The sequence below is a fragment of the Mesoplodon bidens genome, assembly GCF_964165515.1.
Source record: "Mesoplodon bidens genome assembly, chromosome: 1".
In the NCBI taxonomy this organism is placed as follows: Eukaryota; Metazoa; Chordata; class Mammalia; order Artiodactyla; family Ziphiidae; genus Mesoplodon; species Mesoplodon bidens.
The window spans coordinates 69,924,193-69,951,555 of NC_138176.1; the positions used below are offsets into that span (position 1 = coordinate 69,924,193).

The 27,363-nt window shown below is 41.4% G+C and overlaps 1 protein-coding gene across 2 annotated transcripts in view; it reads left to right on the forward strand.

The window, feature by feature from the left end:
- STK32B (serine/threonine kinase 32B) overlaps positions 1-27,363 on the forward strand; it is a gene marked incomplete at its 3' end in the record, with an annotated part of 352,809 nt that overhangs the window by 92,189 nt on the left and 233,257 nt on the right. For both annotated transcript variants that reach the window (XM_081233695.1, XM_081233696.1), the window contains exon 2: positions 9,588-9,643. In XM_081233695.1, coding sequence (XP_081089821.1) covers positions 9,588-9,643 — 56 coding nt within the window. The remainder of the gene's footprint in view (positions 1-9,587; positions 9,644-27,363) is intronic.

Consider the following 27,363-nt stretch of genomic DNA (forward strand, 5'->3'; position numbering starts at 1 on the left):
GTTTTCCTTGTAGCTTTTCTTGGAATCATTACTTCTTCTCCTCACCCCTTGGAGAATTCTTATTATTCCTCAAACCCACACTCAGAGTCTTGTGCTTTCAAAACTTTCCCTTACTGTCCCTGAAGGATGGAGTAGATCCCTCTCTATGGCCTTGGTCCTAGTCGCTACAGCATCAGCACCCTGCAGGGCCCAGTGTGTCCCCTGCTAGGCTGCCAGCTCTTTGTGAGCAGAGCCCTGTCACTTTCGAAGCCCCCTTCTCTCATCAGGATCAGCACACCGTAGACACGGAAGATGTGAGGATGGACCTAAATCTAGTAATGAGAATGTCTTGTCCCTGCTTCCACATAGGGACAGGCTGAACCAAGGCAGCTACATTCTTGCTTTGCTTCTCCCTTTCCTGGGCTCCTGGCTGATCACCACTCCATCTTTTTTTCTTTTTTTAATGACTTTTTTAGAACATTTCAAGGTTCATAGCAAAATTGAGGGGAAGGCACAGGGACTTCCCATATACTCCGGCCACCACCCATGCACAGCCTCCCCCATTATCACCTCCCCTACCACAGTGGTACCTTTGTTACAATCAATGAACCGATGAAACTGACACATCATTATCACCCAAAGTCCATAGTCTACTTTAGGGTTCACTGTTGGTGTTGTGCATTCTGTGGGTTTGGACAAATGTATCATGACATGGACCCATCATTATGGTATCATGCAGAGTATTTTTACAGCCCTAGAAGTCCTCTATGCCCACTTTATCTTTTCAGATAAATTTATTTAGCAGACTGTAACATCATTGCTGGGATTCCACATCCTTAATTACCATCATGTGGCAGTTTGGTTTCCCTGAGGTTACAGCTAAATTTGCTTATTTCCAAATAGCTTAAACCAACAACACCAAACCATAGTTTTATTTTCCCTAGTCAGGACCCTCTAGTACTTTCCCACCATGTTTAGAAAAATCTGCTAAAGCCCTTACCCCAGCCCTGTATGGCCAGCTCCTGACCCTGACCTTCTGACCTCATCTCTCCTACTTTCTCACCCTCTCGAGTTGCACTCCAGCTATCCTTGCCTGCCTGCTCTTCCTGCAGACCATCATGCATGTTCCTCCCAAGGGCTTTGCACTTGCTGTTCCCTCTGCCTGCCATTACCATCCCCCAGATATTTGCATGGCCTTTTTCAAGGATCTGCTCAATTGTCCTCTCCTTAGAAAGGCCTGCCCTGACCACCCTATTCTACTCCCAACATAGTCGCTGTTTATGCCTGTCCCTGGTGCGGTCGGCAGAATAATGGCCCCCCAGAGATGGCCACATCTCAATCCTAGAACTGCGTATACACTGCCTTACATGGCAAAAGGAACTTTGCAGATGTGACTAAAGTTAAGATCTTGAGATGGGGAGGTTATCCTGGATTATCCTGTGGGCACAATGTAATCACAAGGGTCCTTATAAGGGAAAGAGGGAGAAAAGAGGGTCAGAGAAGGAGATGTGACATTGGAAGCAGAGGTTGGAGTGATATGGGGCCATCGGCCAAGCAATGCTGGTGACCTCGAGAACCTGGAAAAGGCCACAAAATGGATTATTCCCTAGAGCCTCCAGGAGGAACTCAGCCTACTGACACCTTGATTTTAGTCCGGTTAGAACTGTGTCAGACTTCTGACTTCCAGGGCTATAAGATAATATATTTGCATTATTTATGCCCCTGTGTTTGTGCCTGAATTTGCTAGAGCAGCACTAGGAAACTAATACACGTGGATTTATTGTTTTCTTCATAGAATTTACCACTTCATACCAATGAGTTATACACTGATGGATTATTTGCCTCCTTGCACCAGAAGGTCAGCTCCATGGATGGAGAGTCATTTTGTGTTCTGTTCACTGCTGGGTCCCAGTACCTAGAACAGGCCCTGGCACACAGCACACACTTGTTGTCACTTCAACAAGTATATGTATCCACTCAGTAGACCTTTATTTTTTCAACCAATAAATACTTGTTGAATAAGTGACTAATAGAAGCATTTCATGGTGATGCCTGATGCATCTGGGTCGTCCCTCCTTTCTGTTTGCAGGTCAGTTTTGTCCTATAGAGACACAACTGTCTTTCCCAGTCCCAGTCCCTGGAGAGCCCAGTCCCTGGAGAGCCCCTTCCTGATCTCCTACCTCACTGCACAGCTCATGTATTCATGCCTGTGTTTGGTTATCTCAACTGAGTACTTACTCTGTGCTACCTGTCACGTATCTGGGAGTCAAGGATGAACAGGGCTCAGCCCCATTCTCAGTGAGTCACCTGGATACGTGCATTATCTCTATGCTAATGAGAGACAAAACCAAAACCAAATAATCACCAGCATTATGTGCTGATTATGGAATAGTCTTATCCCGAGAAAAATTCCACCGGATGAGTGTGACTCCATTTGAGAGATGAGCAAACAGATTGTGAGATGCTAAGTGACCAGGCTGAGGGTCCACAGCTGCAGCAGGGATTTGAGTTGATACTTTTCAGGGTGGCTTCCGTTTGCAGAATCAGCCTTCTGCTCTGTCATTGCCTGTGGCCCTCACCCCAACTTGGGGAGGTAGGCATCACTACTCCTATTTTACTGATGGGAAAATTGAGGCTGGGGAAGTTAATTTATTTCCTCAGGTTCACAAGGACAAAAATGGTGGGGTTAGGTTTAAAGCTAGCTGTGCAGAATACCAAGCTCTCCCTTCCACCTCTGCCCCTTACCACCTCCCCATCTGATAGATCTTTTCCCACTGCAGTCCAATGACCAAAACCTCAAATACTTACGGGATCAGGCAGGAAACAGAGATGCATGAACTGGGCAGGCATGGATAGTGGTGACTCAGACAAGACTATTGTCCTGTTGTCAGGGGGCATCATAGGGCCAGTTATGGCAGATCTTCCAATTTTTGAAATGATGGCAAAAATCAGTATTTTGAGGTGAAATTTCCTATACACGCACGACCAGCCCAAGTGCAATGGTACAAGGAATGAACTCCAGGTTTCAGCTTTTTAGGGAAATGGAAAAGGGGACGTTTGTTTGCTGTCTTTGCTTGATGTATTTTTATAGGACATTGATTGGGGTTTATTTTCTATTACAGATTGTTTAAAGAGTAACTAACCATCTTGAAAATTCACACTTGGCTCTCTGAACAAACTGCTGCCTGAACATTGCATGTTGAAAGAGTGCTATGAAATTCATTAGAAATAATTGGCCTGTTGGAAATGAGAAAAGAGCCCAGTAGCTCACAAGGTAGAACAACCAAATTTACCCAGTGTGATAATTACCATCAGTAGTTAATAGGCACTAATACAGTTCTCACTTTATCACCCAAGCAATGTTTGGTCATAATTTAATCAGATTAGTATTGTGTCATAAAGGTGAAAAGTGGGGAAAAGCTACTCATACAGAATAATAATGATAATCATACCTAATATTGGTAGGCATTACTTCAGACTCAGGATTATTCTAAATACTTTACCTATATTGAATCATTTAATATTCATGACAACCATAGATGGGTATTTTAGTTTATCCACTTTATAAGTGAAGAGACTGAGGCACAGAGAGGTTAAGTGACTTCCCCAAAGTCACCCAGCCGGTGTGTGGTAGAGCCAGAATTCAAATCCAAGCAGCGTGGCCCCTGTGTTTACACCCCAGACAACGTTGTTCTTCTGCCTTTCAGTAAAATCACGATGAGGCTGGAAATTCAACAATAAAATAGTTAGCATTTACTAAGCTCTTACTATGTGACTGTCTTTGTGTATCAGAGAGGAATGCTTCTGGCTTCTTGTAGTAGCAAATCTGATCCACAGTGACTTGAACAAGTAAGACTGCTTTGTTCTTTTTTCTAATATAATAAGAAGTCCAGAGGTAGATGGTTGCTGGCATAGCTTCAGAGGCTCAACAACAGGTAGTGGCTTCTGTGCCCATAAATCTTGGCCTTTTGCTTGTGGTTTTTGTTTCATAGTCATAAAATGGCTGCTGCAGCTCCAGACATCACATCCTCATTTATGGCAGGAAGAGGTGGGAGGGTTCAAGAGCCAGTCCAGCTGTAACTGTTCCTTTTCATCAGGAAAATATGCTTTCCCAGAAATAGCCCCATTAATCTGCTTAGATCTCATTGACTAGACCTATGTCATGAGGTCACTGCCAGCTGCATGACTGTCTGTGACAGTGGAGAACAGGATTGTCCAGTGGATAATCAGTATCACCTGGAAACTTGCAACCTGGGAAATGCAAGTTCTCTGGCCCCTCCTCAGAAACTCAGGAGGGGACCGACGATCTGTCTTAACAGACTCCAGGAGATCCTGATGAACTCACTGGATTTGATCAATTGTGACTCATTGTCTGGGACCAGCCACACTGCTCCCTAACAGATCTGAGGTTTCCTGATCAAGGATGAAGGGCGAGTTGGGCCTGGCTGGGCAGGCAACCAGTTATTTAATGGCTCGTGTGTCGTTTCATCATTTATGTGACAGCCCTCCAGGTAGGCGTCACTGTTGTGGAGCCTTTGGGTGAGGTCACTGGCATCCCCTTGGCTTTGCTTCTGGCTGGCAATGTGCTGCCTGTTTCTACTTTAACTGTGTACTTATTACAGTGTCACCCTTGGCAACCCTAGTGTCTGGTGGTCTGAACAAACACTGCTTTTCAAGAATTCAGCTTCCCATCCCCCGGCCAGGTCTGTCAGTGCCTGTGACTTCTTCAGGTGGGACAGCTGATGGTCTAGAAACATACAGGTGACCAATTGTCCCAGTTTTCCCAGGACTGTGGGGTTCCCAGGGTTGCAGGACCTTTAGTGCTAAGACCAGGAAGGTCCCGGGCAAACCATGACCAGATGGTCACCCTAAGAAACCCACTAATCACCCCTCCTACACCCCCCAGCCAACTCCTCTTGCTCTGGGCCAACAGCCCTAGGTGACAGTGTGATTTCTAGGAGCCGTCTTTGGCCTGGGACTCTCATTAACTGAAGTCATTTCAATCTGCTTATCAATCAAGTGTAAACCCTTCCCTTATTCACAGTGTATTCATGGAGGCACTATTATGTAAGTCTCAGCACACCAGGTCAGGGGGGTGCGAAATAAATGAAAAACCCAGGCCATACACTCAGTCACTTAAATCCAATCTAGTCCAGTAAGCAAATAAACGTTAAATAAGTGCCTATTTGCCTTGTACATTATGTTAGACCCCCACCCCCATGAACACACATTTCTGTAGATGATGTGGATGAGTGAGATTATTTACAATATTATAATGCTAATTATTAAAACAGTAATAGCTTTAGGCATTTGCCAAGTTGCTCATTAATTAAAACCCCTTCCAGTTATGAGACAAGACAAAAGAGGAGGCCAGTGGAGAACCAAGCCTTACCCCTAGAAGGGATCTAGGTGGGGTTGAGGAGTGGGACCCAGGAGGGCAGCAGCAATGGACCCCGTGATTCTGAAGCCCAGAATTAGCCAGGTCACCCACCTGTTCAGCAACGACTCTGGACCCCGTAGACCTCTCCACACAGTGCCTGGCCCTGAAAAGCTTCTGGCAAGAAGGAGCAGAGGAAAAGCTTGCTCCCGGAAGACAGACAGATTCCAGAGAGAGAGCAGGACAAGCAGAAATACACCAGTGCAGTTCCTTTTCCAGCTCACCACTTGGACAACTCACACCGCCTTTGATGGGGCAAGAGGCCACAGATGTTCACTGAAATATCCCTCCTAGAACCCAGAGGAGGCGGAGGATGGCTCCCCAACCCCAACACAAATAGCTAATGCTTTTTGAAAATGTGTTGTGTGCCAGGCAGCATTCTATGCTCTTCTGGAAGGTAGGCACCATTGCTCCCATTTTACAGACGGGGTACGTGACACACATAGAGGCTAAGTGACTCATCCAGCGTCACTGTGGCAGAGCTGGGTTATGGACCTAAGCAGTTTGACTCCAGGCTGGGGTCTCCTGATCCCTGGACCAATGTCTGCAGAAGGTCCTGCTATTGCACTAAGGAGAAAGTGATTTGTTGGAAGTGGGGGAAAGCTTCATGAGTGAAAAGAACATGTGAGCCGTGTGTCAAAGGGCAGGTAGGAGTTTTCCCTGAAATAAAGGGTGTCAGAGGAATGGCTTTCCAAGCAGGTGAAATAACAGCACAGGGACATGGCAGCATGAAGCAGCATGGAGCCTTCAGGGAAGTGGGGATGTTTCTTGCTAATCGGTGGGGAGGGCAGGTGTCAAATGCCAACAGTGGTGCCTGCCTCCCGGGACCTTGGGGGCTTGGGATAGGATATGTGCATTTCCTAGCTCACTGCTGGTCACATCACACGTGCAGTTCCAGCCTATTGCTTTCTCTCTTCCCAGTTTCTTTTCCTGGCAAGTTATGCGCAAAGGAAACCAATCTAGGTCAAGGTTTTGCTAAGTTAACCGTTAACCCTGTCTCTCTATTCTAAGCACGTTAGGTGTTAGATGGCGCACTGGATTCTGACGTTGGTTTGGCAGGGACACAGCTCAACATAATTATCCTCCGTGGTGGTGAGTTGAATGCACAAGGAACTAATTGTATTCATTCACCTCCCCTTATCCTTGCCCCCGTAATATAGTAAACTAATCAGTTCACTTCATCTTTTGTAAATAGCATGTCTTTCCTAGTTAATAGAAACTGGCCGTAATTCAATCTAATTCAGAAATATTTACCGAATACCCATTATGTACCAGGAAGTGTGTCTGGCACCATGAATATGGGGATCTGCTTTCAATCATTCCTTTAGTTGATGAATATTTGTCAAATACGACTGTGTACTAACGCTGTAGTAGCTGTAGGGATACAGTAGAAAAACAAACATGGCCTTTGACCTCAGGGAACTTAGAGTCTAGTGGAGGATCAATGATCTTAATCAAATGCATGTAAAATAACACAGAATAATGTCTTTTGGAGCAAAATCCCAGGGTGCTGTGAGAGTATATAATAGGGGGAGCAGACTTAGGCTGAAGGGTCAGAGCAGCCTTCTCTGCTTGCAGAAGAATGAAGAGGAAGCAGAGTTAACAAGTATAGGGCCAAGAAAAGAGCATTAAAGGTGTGGGGAATGACTGCTCAAAGCACAGAAAGAAAGCTTGCAAGTCTGAAGCTCAGTGCGTGTCTGGAGCGTGGTAGGAGGTGAAACAGGAGAAGTAGCAGGGGCCCAATTGTGTAGCCTCGTGACCAGGGAGGAATTTCCTCTTTTCTCTGAAAGCAATGGAAGGGCCATTGGAGGGGTGTAAGCAGAGGATGAGCAAGAAGACCCCCCTCCTGAGAGAGGTGGTTGGAAGACCACTGTGGTTGTCCAAGCGAGAGATGATGTGGGTTAGACCAGAGGGTGGCCACAGGGTGGATGGATGGGAGAGACAGTGAAGAGGTGAAATGGACCTAACCTAGTGAAGGATTAGATGTGGGGTTGGGAGAGAGAGGAGTCCACGATGAGTTCCAGGCTTTGAGCTTGTGAGGTCGAATGAATGTTGAACCGCTCATCCTAGGCCGTGTTTCTTTTATTTTTTTTTTTAATTGAAGTATGGTTGATCTACCATGTTGTGTTAGTTTCAGGTGTACAGCAAAGTGATTCCTTGTATATTTGGTTTTATATATATATATATTCTTTTTCATATTCTTTTCCATTATGGTTTATCACAGGATGTTGAATATAATTCCTTGTGCTATACAGTAGGACCTTGTTGTTTATCCATCCTATATATACTAGTTTGCATCTGCTCATCCCAAACTCCCAAACCGTCCCTCTCCCCCCCGCCTCCCCCTTGGCAACCACCAGCCTATATATATATGTGTGTATATATACCTATGTATGTGTAAATATATATATATATATATATATATATATATATATATATATATATATATGTTCTTTTCCATTATAGGTTATTACAAGATATTGAATATAGTTCCCTGTGCTATACAGTAGGTCCTTGTTGATTATCTATTGTATATACAGTAGTGTGTATCTGTTAATCCCAAACTCCTAATTTATCCTTCCCCCCTTCCCCTTTCCCCTTTGGTAACCATAAGTTTCTTTTTTATGTCTGTGAGTCTGTTTCTGTTTTGTAAATAAGTTCATTTGTATCATTTTGTTAGGTTCCACATATAAGTGATATCATGATAGTTGTGTTTCTTTGTCTGACTTACTTCACTTAGTATGATAATCTCTAGGTTTATCCATGTTGCTGCAAATGGCATTATTTCATTCTTTTTTATGGCTGAGTAGTATGCCATTGTATATATGTAACACTTCTCCTTTATCCATTCATCTACTGATGGACATTTAGGTTGCTTCCATGTCTTGGCTATTGTGAATAGTGCTGCTATGAACATTGGGGTGCATGTGTCTTTTTGAATTAGAGTTTTCATGTTTTCTGGATATATGCCCAGGAGTGGGATTGGTGGATCATATGGTGGTTCTATTTTTAGTCTTTTAGGGAATCTCCATACTGTTCTCCATAGTGGCTGCATCAATTTACATTCCCATCAATGGTGGAGGAGGATTCCCTTTTCTCTACACCCTCTCCTAGGTTCCATTTTGGACCCATTGAGTTCAAGGTGGCTCCAAAGCCTACAGGAGTTTCTGTGTGGTAGGATCGATCGGTACGCACAGCCTGGAAAGTCATTGGCCATTAGGTGGTGACCGAAGCCTTTGGAGCCAGTGAGGAGAGGAAGGTTGTAGGATGGAGTCTTGATGGAGTCCAGTAATTAATGGCCAGGAGGACAAAGATGCGTGTGCAAAAGGGCTGATACATGAAATGCAAAAGTGAGAGGCTGCGCTTCCATTGAAGCCATGCTGGTGTTTTGAGAAAGAGAGAGTGGCCAAGTAGAAGGGGCACAGAAAGTTGTCCATTGGCTCAAGTGGCATAGCCATACGTTGTTGGCCTGCTGTGCTATGGGGATGGGGTATAAGCCATACTGGGACAAGGCAGTAGAGGTAGCCGGAATGGGGAGCCCCATCAAGAAACGTGATGAAAGGGAGGCATGAGACAGGGCAATACCAGGAGGAAGGTGTGAGATCATCATCCTCATCCTCTTGACTCATGATATCAGTGGTTAGACAGACACCCAGGCAGGGAAGGACCATGATGTGGTCATGAAACTTGGGGGTCCAGAGGTTCCATAATGGAGGTGGGATTAACTCCTTGGATACTGAGGCAGGTGAGCTGATGTCTGAGTGCGTAAGGTAAGAGTGCTTGATGGACAAGACAGGAACTAGAAGTAGGGAAAGGTCATCCTGGCAAAGGGATTAGCAGGTACAAGAATTTGATAATCCAAGTATCCAAGTTTTTCTCTGTCCTGCCTTCCCTCTGGCCCAAAAGATGTCTGTCCTCCTATATACCATATAGGTGTATATGGTTGTGGGTGTCTAGGTATATGGTGAGGTGTTAACTGCCAAATATATGTGCTGGGAGGGGAAATGGAATACGCTGAGAAGTATCCATTCAGCTGCCATGACAAACATGATGCAGTAAGCCAGGAGCCGTTTGAAATAAATGGGTAGGTGTGCAGGTAAGGACATTTAAGAACCAAAACAAGGTTTGACAAATCTGACTTATTCCTGTTTTTCTCTTTTTTCTTTTACAGTCAACTTTGACCATTTTCAGATCCTACGGGCCATTGGTAAAGGGAGTTTTGGGAAGGTAAGAATGATGGATTTTAACAAATTTCATCAATAAAATAGGAAAGTTCCGACCACTGGGCTTATGCTTATGTGCATGTTTGTGTGTTTGTTTTTGTGTTGATTGCTGGGCACTGGGAATTTCCTGTTTGACAGAAAGATTTGAATTTGCTAAATTTGAAATGTGAAAGGAAGTCTGAATAGTTTCCTTTGGATATGCTGTAATTCATCCTGAAAATTAAATTACAGCAGTCCTGCTTTAGGTGAATTACTATGGTAATTATTTCAAGATTGTTAATGCTATTTCTTCCTTGAGGATCTAAATAAGGAAAGTGGAAAAAAACACACAAATATATGTGATGGCCAGCAGTAGCTCTTTCCTGCAATTGAGGCACTTTAAAAAATTATTGTGGAAAGAAGATTTAACATGAGATCTGCTGGCTTAAATTTTTAAGCGTACAATATATGTATTGTTGTTGCCTATACATGGAACATTATATAGCAGATCTCTAGAGCTTACTCATCTTGCTTGGCTGAAGCTTTATGCCCATTAGTTAGTAATTCCCTGTGTCCCCATCCCCTCAAGCCCTGGCAACCAGCTTTCCAGTCTTTGGTTCTATGGATTTGAATATTTTAGATACCTCCTGTACATGGAATCATGCAGTAAATACTGTCTTTCTGTGACTGGCTTATTTCACTTGGCATACTGTCCTCAAGATTTACACATGTTGAACAAAAGTGGTGAGAATGGGCATTCTTGTCTTGTTCCTGAGCTAAAGGGAAAAGCATTCAGCTTTACACTGTTGAGTATGATGCTAGTTGTGGGCTTGTCGTATATGGCCTTTTATTATGTTGAGGTTTCTTCTATACTCATTTTGTTGAGAGTTTTTATTATAAGTGGATGTTGAATTTTGTCAAAAGCCTTTTCTGCATCTATTGAGATGATCATGTGATTTTTATCCTTCATTTTGTTTATGTGGTATATATCATGTTGATTGATTTGTGGATGTTGAATTGTCCTTGCAGCCATGGAATAAATGTCACTTTGAATAGTGTGGATGATCCTTTTAATGTATTGTTGAATTCAGTTTGCTAATAATTTTGTTGAGGATTTTTGCTTCTATGTTCATCAGGTACATTGGCCTGTAATTTCCTTTTTTTGTGGTGTCCTTGTTTGGTTTTGGTATCAGGGTAATGCTGACCTTGTAAGATTAGTTTGGAAGTGTTCCCTCCTCCACAGGAAGAGTTTGAGAAGTATAGGTATTAAACATTTGGGTGTTTGGTAGAATTCACCAGTGAAGCTGTCTGACCCTGGATTTTGTTTGTTGAGAGTTTTTAATCTCCTTACTAGTAATTATGTTTATTCATAATTTTCTCTTCATTATTCAGTCTTGGAAGATTGCATGTTTCTAGGAATTTACACATTTCTTCTAGGTTGTCCAATTTGTTGGCATATAATGGTTAATAGTAGTGTCTTACAATCCTTTGTATTTCTTTGGTATTGTAATTTTATCGCTTTCGTTTCTGATTTTATGTACTTGAGCCCTCTCTCTTTTTTTCATAGTGAGTCTAGCTAAAGACTTGTCAATTTTGTTTATCTTTTCAAAGAACCAGCTCTTAGTTTCATTGATCTTTTCTATTGTCTTTTCAGTCTCTATTTCATTAATTTCTATTCTGACTTTTATTGTTTCCTTCCTTCTGGTAACTTTGGGCTTCATTTATTCTTCTTTTCCTAGTTACTTTAGCTTTATCATTAGGTTGTTTATTTGAGGTTTTTCTTGTTTCTTGAGGTAGGCCTCTATCACTATTAACTTCCCTTTTTGAGCTGCTTTTGCTGCATTCCACAGATTTTGGTATGTTGTATTTCCATTCTCATTTGTCTCAAAGTATTTTTAAAAATTTCTCCTTTGACCCATTGGTTGTTCAGTGGCATGTTGTTTGTCTCCACATATTTGTGTTTTTCCAGTTTTCTTCTTGTAAATGATTTCTAGTTTCATACCATTGTAGTCAGAAAAGATACTTGACATGATTTTGATGTTCTTATATTTATTGAGACTACTTTGTAGCCTAACGTATGATCTGTCTTGGATGATGTTACATGTCCACTTGAGAAGAACGTGTATTCTGCTGCTTTTGGATGGAATGTTCAATATGTATGTGTTAAGTCCATCTTGTTTTATGTGTGGTTTAAGGCTGATGTTTCCATGTTGATTTTCTGTCTGGATAATTTTCCATTGTCATAAGTGTTATAAGTCCCCTACCATTATTTTATTGCTGTCACTTTCTCCTTTTAGGTCTGTTAATATTTATTTTATATACTTAGGTGCTTTTATGTTGGATGCATAAATATTTACAAATGTTATATCTTCTTGCTGGAGATGACTTTATCATTATGTAATGCTCATCTTTGCCTTTTATTAGTCTTTGTTTTAAAGTCTATTTTGTCTGATATAAGTATATCTACCCAAGCTCTCTTTTGGTTTCTGTTTGCATGACACATTTTTTCCATCCTTTCACTTTCAGTTTGTGTGTGTCCTTACATCTGAAATGAGTCTGTGGTGGGCAGCATATATATGGGTCTTGATGTTTATCCGTTCAGCCATTCTATGTGTTTTGTTTGGAGAATTTAATCCATTTACATTTATAGTAAGTATTGATAACTATGTACTTATTGCCATTTTGATAATTGTTTTCTGGCTGTTTTGTATTTCCTCTATGTTTCTTTCTTCTTCTCTTGCATTCTTCCCTTTTGGTTTGATGACATTCTATAGGGTTATGCTTAGATTCCTTTATCACTATCTTTTGTGTATCTACTATAGGCTTTTGCTTTGTGGTTACCATGAGGCTCACATGTAACAGCTTATATATATATACACAGACACATAAATATATATGTATGTGTATATATAAAACCATCTATTTAAAACTGATAGTAAGTTAAATTTGAATGCATTCTAGAACTCTACATTTTGAACCCCCCTTCACATTTTATGTTTTTGATTTCATATTTTACATTTTTAAAATTTCATGTATCACTTAACTAAATTATTTTTATTTTTATTACTTTTATTTTTTAAACTTCCTAATAGTTTTGTAAGTGATCAATCCACTACCTTTACTATATATTTACCTTTACCAGTGAGATTTTTACTTTCATATGTTTTCTTGTTACTAATTAGTGCCCTTTCTTTTAGCTTAAAGAAGTCCCTTTAACATTTATTGCAGGTCTGGGTTAGTGGTGATGAACTCCTTTAGCTTTTGTTTGTCTGGAAAGCTCTTTATCTCTCCTTCAATTCTAGATAATAACGTTGCTGAGTAGATTATTCTTGGTTGGAAGTTTTTTCCTTACAGCACTTTGAAAGTGCTGGCCTTCAGAGTTTCTGCCAAAAAAATCTGCTGATAGTATTATGGGGGTTCCCTTGTTTGTAGCAAGTTTTTCTCTTGCTGCCTTTATGATTTAGCTTCAGCTTTTGACATTTTAACTGTAATGTGTCTTGATGTGGGTCTATTTGGGTTCATTTTGTTTGGAACTCTCTGGGCTTCCTGAATCTGGATGTCTGTTTCCTTTTCCAGACTAGGGAAGTTTTCAGCCATTATTCCCTTAAATAAGTTGTCTGCCTATTTCTCTCTCTTCTCCCTCTGGACCCATATAATGCAAATGTCATTCTGCTTGAAGTTGTCTCATAGGTCCCTTAAGCTATCTCCACTTTTTGAATTTTTTTTTCTTTTTGCTGCTCTATTTGAATGAGTTCCAGTGACCTCTCTTCCAGATCACTGATTCTTTCTCTGCTTCTTGTAGTCTGCTATTGAACCCCTCTAGTGTATTTTTCAGTTCAGTTATTGTATATTTCATCTTTGTGACTTTTATTTAGTACTTACTTATATTTTCTATCTCTGTTTAAGTTCTCTCTGTGTTCATGCAGTCTTCTCCCAAGTTCAGTGAGCATCTTTATGACTAACATTTTGAACTCTGTTTCAGCTAAATTACTTATCTCCATTTTATTAAGGTTTTTTTTTTTTAACCTGTGGTTTTATCTTTTCCTTTTGTTTGGAACAAATTCCTTTCTCTCCTCATTTTGCTTGCCTCTCTGTGTGTTTCTATGTATTAGGCAAAACAGCTATCTTTCCCAGTCTTGAAGTAGTGGCCTTGTGAAGGAGATGAACCTTCTTGTTTAACCTTGCCCTAGCTCTTGGTTATATTTTGAACCATTGTGATTGTCATAGCGCCCTGATTTATTCTTGTAATTCCCAGTTGTTGAAGACTTGTGAGTGTTCCAGAGGGTGGGATCTCAGTTAGCCCTTAATTTCAGGCTGATTAGAAACTAGGCAGCAGCTTTTAAGGTATGCAAGTATACACAGTACTGTGAAAATGCAATTGTAAACCTTGCTGGCCTCCACACCAGGTGATCTACAGGTGTCCCATTAGTGAAGTTGCAAAAATCGGGGCTCCAGGTGAGTGTTTGTTTTCATTTCTGGGAGGTACCAGTGAGCTGTAGTGAGGTCAAGGGAGATCACAAAGGTGATATCCCCTAGACCTTCCTTCCATAGCCTCTAGACATATGGAAAACTGGAAGCCTGTCCATCAGGCTGAAGCTTCAAGACAGGTAAATAGGGCTTTTTCACAGGAAGACTGGGGGTGCATCACAGTCAGCTGTCTGTGCAGTAACTGGAGTGTGGTAGCCTGCCAAGAATAGTCTCTCTGATTGTTTCAGACCCATGGGTCCCAAAACACAATCCCCCCTGGACACCAGAGCCAGGTGCTCAAGAGGCATACACTGTATGGGCTGCATGTGCCAACTGGCTTTGGCAGGGCTGTAGAAGTGGCATGAGGATGGGGCATGTACAGTGGGACTAATAAGGTGGAGAGAGAGCACAAAAATGGCACCTGCCAGCTTCTGTCTCCAGGAAGAGTCCCAACAGATTCCTGCCCCTCCAGCAGATGCTTTAAGATTAGTAAATAAATCTCCTTCACATATGGTCTAGACCTTTTCATACTGTTGCTTTTGTGCTGGGTCCCAGGGCAAGTGAGTCTGCATGCGAGCCCATTAAGAGTACGTTCCCTGTTCCCTACAGCCCTATGGTTCTTCTGGATGTAAGTCCTGCTGGTTTTCAAAGCCAGGCATTTTGGGAGCTCTTCTTACCAGTGCAGGTCGCAAGGGTTGGGATGCCAGATGAGAGCACAAACCCCTGGCTCCTCAGGGAGCAGTTTTGTATTTGTGAGACCCCTCCCAATTTCAGGTCACCACGCTGGGCGTGGGGTTTTGGGCAAGATCACATCTCTGCTTCTTCCCATCTTGATGTAGCTCTTTTATCCTTTGTTGCGGAGGAGCTGTTCAGCTAGTTTTCAGGTCCTTTTCATAGGGAATTTTTCCATAGGTAGCTGTAAATTTTTTGTGCCCATAGAAGGAGGTGAGTTCAGGATCTTCCTACATTGCCATCTTGAACCACCTCCTTCCTCAATCTCTGTCTTTACTGATTTTAACAATCTAGTTGTTTTATCCATTTCTGAGATGGTTGTATACAATCTCCAGCTCTGATTGTGGAGTTGCTTCTTCTTCCTTTAATTCTGTCAGTTTTTTTTTTTGTTTTTTTTTTTTTTGCGGTACGCGGGCCTCTCACTGTTGTGGCCTCTCCCATTGCGGAACACAGGCTCCGGACGTGCAGGCTCAGTGACCATGGCCCACGGGCCCAGCAGCTCCGCGGCATGTGGGATCCTCCTGGACCGGGGCACGAACCCGTGTCCCCTGCATCGGCAGGCGGACTCTCAACCACTGCGCCACCCAGGAAGCCCTAATTCTGTCAGTTTTGCTTCTTATTCTTGCAAGCTCTGTTGTTAGGTGCGTACAGTTTTATGGTTGTTATGGCCTCATGATGAATTGACCTTATTATCATTGTGAAATAAACTTTTCTATCTCTGCTAATAATCTTTTTTGAAGCCTATTTTTTCTGAGACTAATATAGTCATTCCAACCTACATGGCATATATTTTTCCATGTCTTTTCTTTCATTCTATCTGTGTTTTTATATCTGACATAAATCTCTTGAGGATAGCATATAGTTAGGTCTTGCTTCTCTTTAAGTCCACCTGGCAATCTCTTTTAGTCCTTTATTTGTTCTTGTTCTCTTTCTCTTTTATTCTTCTGTTTCTCTTTTCCTGTTTTGCTTTGGATTAATTGAATATTTAGAATCTCCATTTAATTTATCTACTGACTTTATAGCTATACTTCCTTGTGTTATGTTTTAAAATTGTTGCTCTAGGGATTATAATACACATCATCAGTTTATTTCACAGTCTGCTTAGAGTTAATATTTTATACTTCACATAAAATATAAAAACCTGGCAACCATATAGGTCTATTTACCACTCCTGTCAACCATTATACTATAGTTGTCATATGTATTACAGCTTCTTAAATCATAAGTCTCCAATACAATATTATAGTTTTTTGCTTTAAATGTATAGAAATATATGAATATATAATATATGTGTAAAATATATATTTATTTTAAAGTATGTGCAGTTTTTTGGCTTTTAAAAAATTAGGAGGAAAGTAGTTCTTGATATTTACCCATACATTTCGTGAAGGTCTGAATTTCCCTCTGGTGTCCTTTCCATTCATCCTGAAGAATTTTCTTTAGTATTTTATGTGGTGCAAGTCTCCCGTCAATGCATTCTCTTAATTTTATTTCATCTGAAATGTATTTATTTCACCTTCTTTCTTAAAGAATATTTTTACTGGATACAGGTTATTGGGTTGACAATTTTTTCTTCACTGCTTTAAAGATTTTGTACCATTGTCAGCTGACCTCCGTACTTTCTGATGAGACATCATTAGACTTGAATCATTATTATCTGATAGTAATGTGTCACTTTCGTCTCTCTCCTTTCAAGATTTTCCTTTAATCTTTGACTTTCAGCAATTTGACTATGTTGTGCCTAGGTGGAAATTCTGGATTAAAAGAAAACATTTTCTCTCTCTTTGCTTAGATTTCCTATATTTTCATTTATTTCTGTCATATTGCCCTTTTTTATCATGCAGCATATTCATAGTCATAAGAGCTGTTTTCATGTCCTTTATGCTAATTTCAACATCTGGGTCATTTTAAGATTCACCTCCATTGAGGATGCGTTACATTTTCCTGGTTCTTTATATGTTGAATAGTTTTGGGTTGCATCCTGGATATTGCCAATACTATGTTGTATAGACTTTGGATTGCATTGTATTTCTTTGAAAATATATTTTTAATGAGCAATTAACTTGGTTGGATTTACACTGCATACTCTGCCTCTTGGGCAGGCACACAAAGCGTAGTCTTTTCTTCTTCACTGTATTGCTTATAGTCTGCCCCTTATAGTCCTTAGGGGTCAGCCAGAGATTTGGGCAGAGTTTATGTGCCACGTTTGAGATTCCCCTTCTCTGGATTTTTCAGAGAGAGGAGTTGTGGCCCAGAGAATTTAGGAAGTTTGCCTCTAGTCTCTATGGATAGTAGCTGAACTTCAACAACAACAAAAGATTTTAAAATTCTGTTAAATCTTTACTTTCTGTTGTCCCTTATGTTGAGGATTTCATGGATGAAGGAAAATGGAAGCAACTTTTTAAATCCACAACACAATTGGCACCACATAGAAGAATATCACTTTTACCCTCATTTCAATGATGATTTTGGTCCTGAGCTCCTTGCACCCCTTCCTGTCATACTACCAAATCTATTAGCATGTGCCCTCATGAATCATTAATTGATTATATCCTGTCACCATCCTTAAAAGTTTTGTTTTCCTTTTCTGCCTACATCTGTGCTGCTGTTTGCCTACTGGCTTGGCTCTCAGAACCTGTATTCCAGAGCATAAATGTATTAAAGCTATGGTTATAATGGATGTTCTGAAAAAAATGCAAGCTTTATGGAGGATCTAGTTTTAAGTCCCTCTTTAGGTTGTAGCAATTTCTTGATGACACCCAAATTCATGTAAAATGTACACAAACATCCAGTATTCAGGATGAGCTTAGTTTACTTCAAGGCAATCGAACATAGCTTTGTTGTGGTCAAAATACTAAATAATCGCTGCCTTTCATGGTAAGTGTAGATGAGTCTATATGATTATTATGAGACTCAAGGTGGAACTGGGCTGGACTAAGATGAAGAAAACCACCCTCCTAATATTGAATGCATATTTTGGCTTTGCTATCTGCCTTTGGCAGGTTTGATATCTGACATTTATTAAGAGTTTTCAAGAAAGACATTTCATTGTTAAAGTATGACAGTAACCTTGGTTATCAGGAAAAAGCACATGTGAATTCACAGAAATCTCATTTTACTTTCATTCTGGAGGAAGTTGTACTTCCCCAGTGTAGCACCAAAGTAAACAGCTGCAGGCAATCCATTGATTTTAGCAAGAATTCACTGAAAATTTTTATAACCCATTTATGACTGAATTTTAGGACAGTTGAGGCACAGCAGATTAATTTCTACATATCTCTGTGGAAACACTTTAGATTTGGGAAGCAGACTGACTCTGATATGTACTAGTTGTGGCTACCTGGGAAAGTGAATTAGCCACCCTGAAACTTAGTTTACTCATCTGTAAAAAGGAAAGGGAATGGAGAATCATAGTGGACTGGAGTAGCTGTTGTTTTTGACTGTTCAGCATGGTTTTTGGTACCCTTTCTTATCACAGTAATATCTCTTTCCTTTGGAAAACACCTCCCCCACCCCATGTGGACTGTCAATTATTATGGTCCCTCACTCACCTTCTGAGATGGGCATGTGACCTGGCTGGGCCAACCACTTGGGCCATATTCAGCTAGACTGGTGCTTGGTCCAAGGAGTGGCTATGTGACCCAAGCCCAGCCATTCATAATCCTTCCACGGAATCAGAGGTGAAAGGCTTGTCTCATCCTCTCATTAATGATGTACTGTAAGAAAACAGGTCTGCATGAGTTGGTGACCATTTTTTCTCAGTAACTGGTGAAGGTGAAAGTCTCTCTGCAAGAGGAAAGAATGAGGCCCAAAGTGAAGAAACAAACAGATGTAAGAGGCAGGTGGAGAGATGGACTCCTGTTGAGTAGGGTCAGGACTGGGGCGAGCAAGCAAGGCACCAGGAGTGAAAATTTAAGGAGGCATTGCTCCCAGGGTCCTCCAAATGCAGGTCGACATTGCTTCCTTACATTTTGCCCCCTCACTTGCTGGACCCCAGTCCTGGCCTTGCTGGGCACTGTCTGAGCTTGGGTTCCTCCAGGAGCTGAAACTGAGACAAAGAATTGAGTGCAAACAGTTTTTGGGGTGGAGGTGATCCCAGGAAACACCTGAAAGAGAGGGAGTGAGACCCAGAAAGCAAGGCAGCCAAGGATGGGCATTGGTGAAGCCACTCACCACTGAGGCCTTTGGACTCACCTCCATTCTGGAACTCAATGCCGAGGGTGCCTTGAATGCAGCTGAAGGTCAGAGAAGCTGATGTTTTTATGCACAGTTCCCTGTTCATCATTGATGGAGGGCTGCTTTAAACAGCATTACCTCTCCTGCACTTTTTGGCTTATCCCATCCAGGGCAGAAGAAGGTGCCCAGCAGAGAGTCACAGGTGTCCACAGTAAGCATCCTGAGGTGTGTGGAGGTGCAGGAGAGGGAACATGGGTAGGTACCATCAGTGCCTCTGCCTTTGTGCTCTTCCAGTCCTGTGAGCCTTATCCAGTGTCCTTGCCAGCTACAGGAGCTGGCATCCTGTTTTGATTATGCAAGATCATGTTGGGTTCCCAGTATTTGCAACTTGGAGTAGAGTCCTGACCAATCAGGAACTCACAGTCATTGTCCTAGGAACTGGACCCCTCCTACCATCCTTGTTGCCCTAAAAGCCCAGTGTGTTTGGCATTATTATCCCCATTTACATATGATGAGTCAGAAGCCTGGAGAGGACCCCACTGTCACACACAGCCTGTTTTGTTTCCACATGTTCCTCCCAAATACAGAAGTTAGGTTGAAACTAGCTTTAGTCACATGTGTATCAGCAGGAGACCATGGGGGTCAGGGGGATAGTGTCCATCAGTGTCCAGAAACACGACATTTGGTTTAAGAAGTAACATAACATAGAGGAAAGAGCATGGGCTTTCTACATGGGGAGGCCTAGGCTCAGATTCTGGTCCTGCTGTTTCTAGCCATGTGAACTTGGACCAGTCATAAAGCTTCTGCAAACCTATGTTTCCTCTTCTGAAAAACAAGAATGCCCATTTCTGTCCTTATTATGTTCACATTTTCCTTAAAGTCCTTGAACATACAGAACATATTAATAATAGCTCTCTTAAATTTTGTTTAAAATTGTTTAAGTAATTTGATCACTAATGCTTATTTACTAATTTCATCACTGGTGCCATTTCTGGGTTTGTCTTTATTAGATTTCCTTCTGCTTATGAGTCACATTTTCCTGCTTTGCATGTCTAGTAAATTTTTTTGGACACTGGACATTGCAATTTTACTTTATTTATTTATATATTTTTATTGATTTACAATGTTAAGTTAGTTTCAGGTGTACAAAATAGTGATTTGATATGTTCATAGATTATACTACATTTAAAGTTATTATAAAGTATTGGTTATATTCCCTGTGCCATACATTATATCCTTGTATCTATTTTATACCTAGTAGTTTGTACCTCTTAATTCCCTTCCCCCCACCCATCTTTCCTCTGGTAGCCACTCAAATAGAACCTAGAGAAATGAGATCTACAATATATGAAATGAAGTATTCATTGGATGGGATTAACAGCAGATTAGGCAGTGCAGAAGAAAAGGTTATCAAACTTGAAGATATAGCAATAGAAACTATACATGATGAAGCGTAGAGGAAAAAAGATTAACGAAGCCTCAGTGACTTATGGAACAAAATGCAATAGTTTAACATATGTGTAATTGGAGTCCCAGAAGGAGGGATGGGCATATAAAGTATATTTGCAGAAATAGTGGCTGAATTTTTTTTCAATTGATGAAAATGATAAAATCAAATCCAAGAAGTTCAACCGACTCCAAGCAAGAGAAACACAAGGAAAACATCATCAGTGATCATCATAATCAATTAATAAATAGTTTAAAACCATTAAGAGACAAATCTTAAAATCAACCAGAGAACAAAAGGACACATTGTGTTAGGAAATGGAAACTATGTAAGCCCAAAGACAATGGAGCAATATCTTTCTAGTGATAAAAGAGAACAAAAATACCTTTGTACAATGAAGGCAAATAAAGACTTATAAACAATGCCCTGAGTGACCTTACTGTGAAAATAAGGGGCAGAGACCATGCAGCCTCCAGCATCAGACCTGACATATGGTTGGCATTTTTAACATGCCTTCCATGTCTTCTTGGCCCTGGGTGATGTGGGTTCTGGAAAGTTATAGGTAACCACCTGAAGGGGTGCATCAGGGGAAGACCTGGCTCTCTTAGCTTCCTCTTTCCATCTGTCACAGCACATCTTGCCAAGGGATGGTCTTCAGCTTGCTCAGCTGCCTCTGCCATCAGAGTGTGAGATTCCTGAAAGCTTGGGATTGGTCATATTCACCTGCCCAGTCCCATCAGCACCTGGCTTAGTGCTCAGCAGGTGGTAAAGGCTCAATAAATGCTACCTAGAGAATGGATGAGGGGGAGAGAGAAAGAAGAGGGAAAGCCCTGGTCTACATAGCAGCCAGTGATGTGATAAAGCATGGATTGGATCACATGCTTGCTGCTTTCAGAATGAATGCCCACCAGGCCCAGCAATCTGACTTATGCCTAGTTTGCTGACACCTCTCTCCACGCCCTCCATCTTCCTACTCATTCCACTCAGCCCTTCTTCTCATCTCTCGAACATGCTGAGCTTATTTCTAACTCGGAACCTTTACACTTGCTGTGCCCTCAGCCTTGATCACTTCCCCCCAGAACTCTGCAAGGATCACTCATACCATACAGAATTCTGCTCAAATGTCCCCTCAGTGGGGGCCCTCTCTGAATATCCACCCCACTTGACTCCACCCCAAGCATTTCATATCCATGTACCCTTTCTGGTCCCCTTTTCTTCAGTGCACCTGTCATTACCTGTAATTCCATTACATGCTTATTAATTTGTCCTCTTAGTTGTTGGTCTCATGCACCAGAACATAAGCTCTCTCTGAGGGCAGCAATGTTCCCTCACTGTTCACAGTTGTATCTCCAGTACCTACTAAGCAAATATATATGTATAAAGTATAATACATATACACACATATGTATATTTACACATACATATATGCCTAATGCACATACATATACACACTCACTAATCAGCATATAGATATACGTATACACGCATTAAGCAGTGTATATATATATATATATGAGCACACATGAATATGCATATATACACACCTAGTAAGCTGTATACATAGACACATGCATATATATATAAACATATACACACATATCTATATGCGTGTATATACACATACATATAGTATACATAAACACATATAAATGTATATGCATATAAGCAGTAAATATACTTATATACACATATATATACACCCACTAAACAGTTTATATATAGGTAGATATACCCACCATATATTATATAGATACATATACACACTCATATATATATACATATATCTGTAAGCCCACAAAGCAGTATATATGTATATCTACACACATATATATATGCATGTATATACATACAAATACATGCATATATACATATCCACTAAGCAGTGTGTATATTTATATTCATATATAATATATACTTACATATACATGTGCATATGATACATCTGACATATATGCTCTATATAATTAACTGAATAAATACATATTATGTAAATGAATGAAAAACTTGACAATTAACCAATCAGCTGCTAAGAGTTAGTTGACTGGTTTATACTGACTGCCTCTGAGTTAGGGTCCTGAGGAGAATTTCTCTATCTCCGCTGCTGCAAACTCTAATTTTTCACAAATGCCCCTTTAATTTCCACCTCTCTCCTGCCTCACTCTCCACCTCCCACAGGTTACTCTTGACCCCTTCATTCGTTGAGCCATTGGACATTTTGCTCCTGCACCAGCAGAGAGAGTCCAGACTGGAGTATTCTGCTATGAGTCAACTTTGAAGTCAACAGGGCTTAATTATTTTCAAGGGAAGGAGGAAGATACCTTTGGGAGAACTTTCTGAGACGTTTGCTTCAAAAGTGTGTTTCTTGGATTAGCAAATGGGCCCCGTGCTTAGAGAGTCATAGGGTTGAAGCAAAATAAACAGAGAGTTAATTAAAATTCATGGAATAGCCAGAGGCAGTCTGCACATAAAACAGCAAAAAGTGGCACAGATTTATATGATAATAGCTCTTTATGTCCCTCAAAGGAAGAGTCTGGATAAAATTGAGCAAGAGTTGCACAGATGATAATTCCAGACTCCATACTCTTATTATGCAATGATGATCATTTCTACACGCAAGCATATTATTAGCTGTCTCATCCACATTCCAGATTTTCACATCTGCATGTGAATTCATAGTGTGAAAAAAATTTTGATTAATAGCAGACTAACCAATTTAGTGCCCAGACTGCAACAAATCCATTTTGGAATTAAGTGGAGATTTGATTTTATATATATGTTTATAAGTTTGAATGTTCAGAAACATTTGACTTAGTGTTTTTTTCCTTTAAAAATGTAGTCTTTGGAAATCTTTTTCATCTTTTAAGATAAGGGTAGCATGGTGGAAAGCATAGCAGGATTTTGAGTCAGACAGTAAACGTTTATGCCAACTGTTACGTCTCAGCATTAGTCTAGGTACTTGTGATGGTGTGGCAAACAAGATGGATGAGGTCCCTGGTGCCGTAGAGCTGACAGTTTAGTAAGGGAGACAAATACACAAACAATACCCAACCATGATTTCAATAATGATAGTTGCTCTGCAGAAAATGCATAGTGCAATGACCTGGGAGGGTAGGCCTGCTTTCCTTGGAGGAGAGGGCAACAGAGAAGGCTTTGCTGAGAAGGAGACATTTAAGCCAAGGCCTAACTGCTAAGAAGGAAACAGACCATGTGGAGATCCAGGGGGTAGAGCATCACATACAAAAGGGGCAGCAGATGCAAAGGTCCTGTGGCAGGGACAGACTTAGTAATGGGGCCATGGCAGCAAATGTGTGTAAGATGCCCAGCCAACATTGTGTCCGCCACAAGCAGGGACTTGGAATACATGTTTGCTCTTTTCAGGACAATGAAAAGTTAATCAGTTTATAGCAAAATGGTTAGAGAGCTTTGCCTCCAAGTCTGACAGAGCTGAGTTGGAATTCTGGTCAACCAGGTGACTCTGGGCAAGTTACCTAACTTCTCTGTGTTTCCAAAGTGAGCTGTTATTCTTAGGTAAGAATCATTTTTAGAATTCTTAAACATGATACTTTTACTGGAAGCTTTTACTGTTCATGCAGACATCTTTTATAAGCGGTGGAATCCATTTCTTTTTAATGAAATATTTATTCCTTTCATATTAATTAGTCCATGTTTGGCTTGAGGCATAGGTTGGAGGAATTTGCTGGCTCCCAGGGATCAGAGCTAAATATTAAGAGGAAATTAAGAGCTATTATTAAGAGCTAAATATTATTAAGAGCTAAATATTTATTATTAAGAGCTAAATATCACAGGAAATGCAAGCTCATTCGCGAATGGCTTTCAAGCATAGGCCAGAGCAAATGATCCATTACTGACCAATTTAACAGACGTCATTGCTCATTTGCATTTCCCATTTTCCAACAATGACATCTCATTTCATACTCTGGATGAGCCTTTCCAGGCCTTTTTACATCTATAAAGTGGTCTCAACCTTGCTTCACCCTAAAAGATATATTTCCAGCACTAAGGGTGTCAGAAAGCACCAAGGTTGGGCCTGGTCCCTTGCCCCCATGACTACTTTTTGGTGTTTCCTGACAAAGTGATGTCCCTTATGACTCCAGAGGAAACTGTGTGCGTAAGCAGTGGCATTATTTATAAAACACACGATCACCTCTTGGAATTACCTCCAAACTCTCCTCCACCCTGTTGCCAGAAAGAACTCCTTCCCCCTCAAAACCCACATTTTCCATGTTGTTTGTTTGTATGTTCTTTCCTTTATTCATTCATTTGCAATTGTATACCTAGGATCCACTTTTTAAACCCTTCTGTATCTCCCCAGTGCCCTCAGGACAAAAGCCAACTGTATTGGTCTGCTGGTGCTGATGTGACAAAATCCCACAGGCTGGGGGCCTTAAACCACAGGGGTGATTGTCTCACAGTTCTGGAGGCCAGAGGACACCAACCCAATTGGGTTAGGGCCTGCCCTCATGACCCCATTTTAACTCAATTACCTCTTTAAAAGTCCTATCGCCAAATGCATCACATTCTGAGGTACTGGGGGTCAGGGCTTCAACATACAGATTTGGGGAAACACAATTCAACCTGCAACACTGACCTTTTAAACATGTCATTCAAAGCCATCTGTCACCTGCTCCTCACTCACCTTTGTCACCTCATCTTTTGCCATGATCTCCATGATGTCCGTCATGCACTGTCTCAGGGTGAACACCAGGGAGTATCACCTGATACAGGTCAGAACTCACAGATGAAGTGTCCGCGGGACAGGCGCACTGTTTCTTAGCATCTTAAGGAGAGACTGGCTTGGCTTAGAGCATAGCTGGACACACCATGGGGCTGTGCCCCAATCAAGGCATGTCTCCCCATGCTGCTCTCTCTTTTTATACTGACTGGGGACAAATAGTTTAGAATCAGGTACCAAGCAGTTTGAGCTTCCTGTGCTTCCAAATGCCCAGCACTGGTGGCCTTAGTGACTTCCTGGGTCCATGAGAAGTTGAAATCAGGTGCTGACTTCTGATCCTGGCTAGCTCATTGCCACATGTATTAGTCAATGTTCTCCAGGGAAACAGAACTAAAAAGAGGTGTGTAGATATAGATATAGATATAGATATAGATATAGATATAGATATAGATAGATTTATTTAAGTAATTGGCTCACATGATGATGGAGGCTGGCAAGTCTAAAAATCTGCAGGATAGGTTGTCAGGCTAGAGACCCAGGAAGTTGCTGATGTTGCTGTAAAAGGCCAAAGGTCATCTGCTGCAGAATTCCCTCTTTCTTGGGGGAGGTCAGTCTTTTGTTCTATTCAGACCTTCAACTGATTGGATGAGGCCCACCCACATGGAGGGCAATCTGCTTACTTAAAGTCCACCTTTTAAAATTCATCACAAATTAATTTTATCTAAAAGCACCTTCACCGAAACATACAGAATCATGTCTGACCACATATCTGGGCACCATAGCCCAGCTAAGCTGACACATAAAATTAACCATCACACCAAATAATTGTGAAATTGTTCCTGAGCTCCTTCTTGGGCCACTTCTGCACATCTCTACAACGTTCTCTGGTCTTACCTTCAGTACATGTATGAATGATGATCATAATCACAATAATAATCAATAATTTAGTAAGTGCTTACCATGTAACCCTCACAACCACCCACTAAGATAAGTACACTGCTACCCCCATTTTACAGATGGGGAAGTTGAGAACGCTACTAACACATGCTAAAATGCACCATGCATGTTCCATCTCTCTGTACTGAGAGAGGGGCTGTGTGCTCTCCTGGTAATGCACTTCCTTCCCCCTCTTCCTACACCTCCATCCTCATGAAACCAACCCTTGATGACTGAGAAACAGTTCAAATGCAGCCTCTTCCAGAATGCCTTTCCCTAATCCCATATCCTGGTTAGGATCCCTCTTCTCAGGTCCCTTAGTCCCATGTGCTTACCTATCCTATAGCACTGTTCTTTCCTAAGTAGTAATTATCCATTTCTCCAGCCAGCCAGCCACAGATGTCAACTAGATGTTCCAGGCACTGTTCTAGTCACTGAGGAGGGAACAGTGAATAATAGAAAATTCCCTATCATTATGGGGTTTACACCACAGTGGGTGAGACAGACAAAGGGAAAACAAACAAACCAAGAAGCATGTGCTGCTGTTACGGGAGTTGGCCAGGGTGATGGAGGGAACAGGGAGGGAGGATGGGGACTGAGGAGGGATTAGCTCATTCACACACGGAGGTCAGGGATGACTTATAGGATAAGGTGATTCATGGGTAGAGCCTGAAGGAGGTGAGGACCCAAGACTGGACACCTGGGGAAGAGCATGGCAGACACAGGAATGGCACAGGGGCCAGGGTGGGAAGTGAGCAGGGAAGAGAGTAACAGATGGAATTAGAGGGGACTTGGGGCCACGCCATGTAGGGCCCAGTGACCTGAAGTGAGGGACTTTGTCTTTCACTCTTGAGTATTGTTTGTGTATCCCATTGAACCCTGAGTTCCTAGAGCAGTGTCATATCTTCATGGCTAGCATAATGCCAGGACCGTGACAGGCATTTCACACATGTTTATTGAGTGAAATATTCATCCAAATGAGTATTTTTCTTGAAGCTAACTTTTGATCACTCTAGTGAGGCCACCATTGGTCACAGCCCACATGGACTTTCTGTGCCATGAAACATCATCGTATAGTTTGTGTATCAGATGGGGATGTTCTCAGGAGTGAGAAACAGAAAATCTTCCTTATAGTGGCTTAAACAAAGAGGGTTTATTTTCTCACATAAGAAGAAGTCTGAAGGTAGGTGGCGCTATGATAACAGGTTCAGTATCTCTGAGACCTCCGTAGCTTCATGGTCACAAGGGGCTGCTGCAGCTCCAGACATTACATATGTGCTCAAGGTAGAAAGGA